This window comes from Morus notabilis, unplaced genomic scaffold (genome assembly GCF_000414095.1).
Source record: "Morus notabilis unplaced genomic scaffold, ASM41409v2 Scaffold446, whole genome shotgun sequence".
NCBI classification, from domain to species: Eukaryota; Viridiplantae; Streptophyta; class Magnoliopsida; order Rosales; family Moraceae; genus Morus; species Morus notabilis.
Window position 1 is genome coordinate 196,676 of NW_010364530.1, and position 6,000 is coordinate 202,675.

Here is a 6,000-nt window from a genome sequence, read left to right on the forward strand (position 1 = left end):
TCACTGCTGTTAAATTTATTTTATGTCACTAATAGTTTTTGGGTTATCTTTTTATAACCTACGAGTTATCTTTTGATAACTTACAGGTTCTTTTTATAACATGCATGTTTATCTTTTATAACCTACATGTTATCTTTCATAACTTGTAAATTATCTTTTCGTATCATGCAGGTTATTTTGTAATGACATCAAAATTTTATTTAATGACATGAATAATAGAAGTGAAAAAAAATGATTAAACTTAAAATTTTACTTAAAAAAAAGTAAGATATTCAAAACAAGAAGAAAAAAAAGAAGGGTTATTTATTATTTTATACCTTGTATTTTAGAGTTATTTAAAAAATATACCCTTAGTCTTCTAACTCATTAAATGTGTACCATAAGATTACACTTAGTAGACAAACTTATACCTTTTCTAAGTCAATGCTAGAATTTGACCTAGAGAATACCCAAAATACCCTTTTCAGAAAAGAAAAATCCCAAAGAATTTGTAAATGACAAAAAAAAAAAACCAATGGCATAAACAACTGCAGATTTGTTGAGTTGTGCAAAAACAAACAAATAAATAAAAGCATATTAAAAAAAAGCAATTGCCGTATTTAAAATTAATTTCGTTTTTATTTTTTACATTTCTCGAGAAGAAAAACGTTTTTAAAATGACGTTTGACATAATAAAAATAAAAAATAAAAATAAAAACGGTTTTTTAGTTTAGTGTAAAATAATAGAATTATTTTTTATTTTCGTTTTCTTTTTACTCGAGTAAAGAAAGAAATAGAGACATTAATGAATTTTTTTACACTGAAAATAATTTCTTGATAAAATTATTAAACACATTTTTAAAAATAATTTCTAAAATTAAAAATATTTTTATTTTTATTTCCATATAAAAAACAAAATATTCAAACGCCTCAATAATTTGGTGTCTCTCTATCCCCATTCTTTCTTCTTCTTCTCTGTCAATTCCCCGAACCCAACAATATAATTATGAAACCAGTGAACATCAACTGTACTTTCAAATCTAAAACTTAGTAGAACCTCCAAACAACAAAGTAATAAAAGCAAAAGAATGTACAAAAGAAAAGAGATTGTTTATCAAGAACAGATAGCAAAAAAAAAAAAAGAGTTCAAAGAATCAATTATTTTTGAGGGGTTCAATGTTTAAGGAATCAATTTTAATACACTACAAGAGATAGATTTGCGCCCAACATCTAAAATCTCGAAAACCCAGCTCCCTCTTCATTTCCCCCACGTGCTCGACTGAGTTGTGGTTAAGACTAATTTTGCTTATGATGTGTTTGGGGGGAGTTTCATGGTTGATGTGTATGCCAAGCGTGGGAGGCTGAGGACGAGGATGAGCTGAGGTTAGGGGTGGCGGCTGTTAGAACCGGTTGTATGCTTTTACCGTGTTTTCTTATAAAATGATTAAGGATTAACAAAGCAAAACACAAAAGCAGAGTAAATTCCACACAATGATTAAACGTAGTTCAGTCAAACCGACCTACATCCACGGGGCCACGCCCAGGCATCAAGCAATCCACTAATAGGTAAAAAGTTACAGACACCAATCGGACTTAACCAACTCAAGACTCCCTCTTGACTATCGACGCCACTGTGTCTAACCCCCTAAGTGGCTAGCTTGGCGAGCACCACTCGTCTTCAAAACGCCTTCTCCCGAAAGCTCACAAAATCATCTCTCAAAAATCAAAATCGATGAACGCTATATCTCCTCAACTTGTGCACGCCGTGCTTTTTCAGAATTGTAGTCCCTCAGTAGATTCCTCGTACAGCATCCTTTTATAAACTGATCTTAATTCAAAATTAGAATCTGTCTCAGAATCTGTAGTTACAGATAAGACAGTTATCAGTTTAAAACTCAAAGCACGTAATCTGCTTCGCATATTCCAGTTTCAGTTTCCTTGACCCAGATTCTCAGCACTCCAATCTCTTTTTAGATGATATCTTGATCTTCACAACAAATCCATCATAAAATACGGTTTTGAATAAACCTCTTATCCAAACTAAAACAAAATCTTTAACAGATATTTGTTTTAATTTCAAATCCTGGTTTAAATCAAAATAGCAACACAATCTTGATCTTCTCCACGAAATCCTCAGAGCCTTATCTTAATGAAGCTGATTTCTTCTTTTAAAACGAACCCAACGAATTCGAAAGCTTAACTTCAGATTTTGTCAAAACGCACAGCATTCTTTAAGCAGCCAAACGACTCAAACTAAGGCTGTACGACATTTCTGCAGCAACTAATATACTACTTTCAAAACGTAAGTTTTTCTTGACACTTTCAAAATAAACAATCTAAACAAGAAGCCCAACTAAGCTAACCAAAGCCCAAAACATAAAAAGAGAGCTAAAATGACTCACACGACTCAAAAATCTCCCCCTTTGGCTTAGTTTGGCAAAGTTACACAACTATACCCAAGAGTACTCAAAGCAAAGAAAGTGTTCAAGAAAATTACTAACTAATTAACCACGAAAAACACATTATTCTCCCCCTAAGTTTGGCAAACAAAAAGCCAAAGTCCAAAATAGAACAGAAACTATTGGAATCAAAAATTACAAACTGAAGAACAGATCAAACCGGAGGATCAACAGCCGAGGAAGAAGGCATAGACGATGAGGAAAGAAGTTGTGCCATTTGACTCCGCATATCAGATTTTCTAACCCAAATTTTTCTTGTTTTTCTATCATTAGGTGGATAAAACTGCATTCCTCTATTCAAGGCATTTTGAAACTTATAACACCAAGGTCTTATGTGTCTAGGTATGTGGCAGTAATGACAAATAGGAACAAAATGCTTCGGCTTGCGTTTTGTAGCTACAGAATTTGTGACAGATTTCATACCTGACCGTACATTAGTATTCTGCTCATGGCTGACATCTGACTTGTTTGTGGCCTTTACAAATGCCAATTTTGTACCAGAACTCTCACCAATGTAACCAAGACCAGTGTGATCGCTACTTGTTCTTTATTGAGATAAGAGATGGTCCAATTTAGTCGTTTCAGAGTTCAGCAACCTTCGGTTTCTTTGAGTTCGCTCTAACTCCAGTCTTGTTTCTGCAAGATCCCTTTTATTCTTTGCATCCTCAAACTCGTATTTGGTCACTATGGCATGTAGTTCTTTCTTTTCCTTGTTAAGGCTTTTAACCCGCTCTTCTAAGGAAATATTGACCTTGCAAACCACTGTCCACTTGGAATACATTTTTTCATATGCTTTCTGGACCTCTTCAGTATCAATGTCTTCCTCCTCACTATCTGTATCAGTATCAGATTCAGATTCTGCGGAAACATGCTTCATGCTTATTTCTGTACCTACAGATTCTGGTACAGATGCATCCTTGCTGGTGGTTCTTCTGTCTGAAAGGACTGTAGTCACGTTGAATGCAACAAAATTACTGTTGTGCTCTTCATCCTCATCTTGACTTGCATTGGCACTTTCATCATCACTCCATGTGGACTTCATGGCCTTATTCTTCTTTTTCTTCAAGGTGTTTGCACACTCTGCTTGTATATGACCATATCCATCACACTCTCTGCATTGAATTCCTCTTCCCTTCTTATCTGAGTCAGTTTGTTTTGAACCCTGAGAATTAAATCTCTGCTTCCCAGTCCTAGAGAAATCTTGAAATTTCCCTTCTTTTTCATCTTCTTCAAAATCTTCTTGAAGTTTTTTGTGAGACGTGCCAGAGATTCTTCTAGTTCTCCTTCATCTTCAGATTCCTCTTGATTGCTCTGTGATTCTACTCCAGACCGAAAAGTCATTCCATTCTCCTTCTTGTCCTTCTTAAATTTCAATTCAAAAGTACGAAGAGAACCCATGAGTTCATCAAGTTTCATTGAGTCAACAGCCTCTTCTATAGCAGCAACCTTGTATGCAAACTTCTCAGGTAGTGATCTGAGAGTCTTTCTTACCAGTTTTGTATCCGAATACTTCTCTCCAAGAGCAAAAGATTCATTAGCAATGTCACACAATTTTGAATTAAAATTGGCAATGCAGTCATCCTCATGCATTTTTAATTCTTTAAACCTGGTGGTAAGGATTTGAAGTTTAGAGACCTTCACAGCAGTTGTGCCTTCATGAGCAATTTGAAGTATCTCCCACGCCTCTTTGGTCGATTCACATGTAGAAATCAATTTGAATTGATTCACATCTACAACATTAAAAACAACATTGAGTGCTTTCGAGTTGTAATTCGCTAGGCGATCTTCATCTGTTAACCACGTCTCTTCTAGTTTCAAAGTGACATTGCCGCTGTTGTCTGTTGTTGTCGGATGCGTCCATTCTGTCAATATCAACCTCCAAGCTCGCTCATCAATGGCTTTAATGAAAGCTCTCATTCTGGCCTTCCAATACGAATAATTGGATTCATCCAAGAGTGGTGGCTTTGACACGGAACCTCCTTCACGCAGCGAATACATAGCTTCAGACGAGCATCAACCGGTTATGCCAAGATCTCACAAACACAGTAGTTTGTGACCCGCTCTGATACCAATTGTTAGAACCGGTTGTATGCTTTTACCGTGTTTTCTTATAAAATGATTAAGGATTAACAAAGCAAAACACAAAAGCAGAGTAAATACTACACAATGATTAAACGTGGTTCAGTCAAACGGACCTACATCCACGGGGCCACGCCCATGCATCAAGCAATCCATTAATGGGTAAAAAGTTACAGACACCAATCGGACTTAACCAACTCAAGACTCCCTCTTGACTATCGACGCCGCTGTGTCTAACACCCTAAGTGGCTAGCTTGGCGAGCACCACTCGTCTTCAAAACGCCTTCTCCCGAAAGCTCACAAAATCATCTCTCAAAGATCAAAATCGATGAACGCTATATCTCCTCAACTTGTGCACGCCGTGCTTTTTCAGAATTGCAGTCCCTCAGTAGATTCCTCGTGCAGCATCCTTTTATAAACTGATCTTAATTCAAAATCAGAATCTGTCTCAGAATCTGTAGTTACAGATAAGACAGTTATCAGTTTGAAACTCAAAGCACGTAATCTACTTCGCATATTCCAGTTTCAGTTTCCTTGACCCAGATTCTCAGCACTCCAATCTCTTTTTAGATGATATCTTGATCTTCACAACAAATCCATCATAAAATACGGTTTTGAATAAACCTCTTATCCAAACTAAAACAAAATCTTTAACAGATATTTGTTTTAATTTCAAATCCTGGTTTAAATCAAAATAGCAACACAATCTTGATCTTCTCCACGAAATCCTCAGAGTCTTATCTTAATGAAGCTGATTTCTTCTTTTAAAACGAACCCAACGAATTCAAAAGCTTAACTTCAGATTTTGTCAAAACGCACAGCATTACTTAAGCAGCCAAACAACTCAAACTAAGGCTGTACGACATTTCTGCAGCAACTTATATACTACTTTCAAAACGTAAGTTTTTCTTGACACTTTCAAAATAAACAATCTAAACAAGAAGCCCGACTAAGCCAACCAAAGCCCAAAACATAAAAAGAGAGCCAAAATGACTCACACGACTCAACAGCGGCAATGGTGGGTTTGGCCCGTTTGGGTGGGTTGAGCTAATTTTTATTTTTATTCGTTGTTTGTTTTTCTTATTTTTTAGATTATTATGACGATGACTCATTCTCATTTAACTTTTGAGTTTTAAAAATTCTTACTCCTCTGTTGTAATTTTTATAAGAAATAAATAAAAAAAAGAGAATAATACAGTAAGGTGCGTTTAGAATTATTTTTAAAAATATTTCTGTACGTCTTTTAAAACACGAAAATGAAAACGGTCTACAAATCGTATTTGTTTAATAAAAATTTTAAAAACGAAAAAAATAAAAAAACAATGAAAATGATTTTTGTGAAAAAAATAGAAAACGATTGAAATTTTTTTTTCTTTTTCTGTTTTCATTTTTTAATACTTATCAATAAAATTATATTAAATAATTAATTATTAATTACTAATTATATTATATATTAATTAAATTAATAAATAAATATGCTTAA

General features: G+C 34.6%; 1 protein-coding gene across 1 annotated transcript; it reads right to left on the reverse strand.

Moving 5' to 3' along the window:
• Positions 1-3,500: 3,500 nt before the first annotated feature.
• Positions 3,501-4,436, reverse strand: LOC112093201. The gene has a single exon (XM_024171227.1). The coding sequence runs from the start codon at positions 4,434-4,436 to the stop codon at positions 3,501-3,503; it is 936 nt and encodes a 311-aa protein (XP_024026995.1).
• Positions 4,437-6,000: the final 1,564 nt, after the last annotated feature.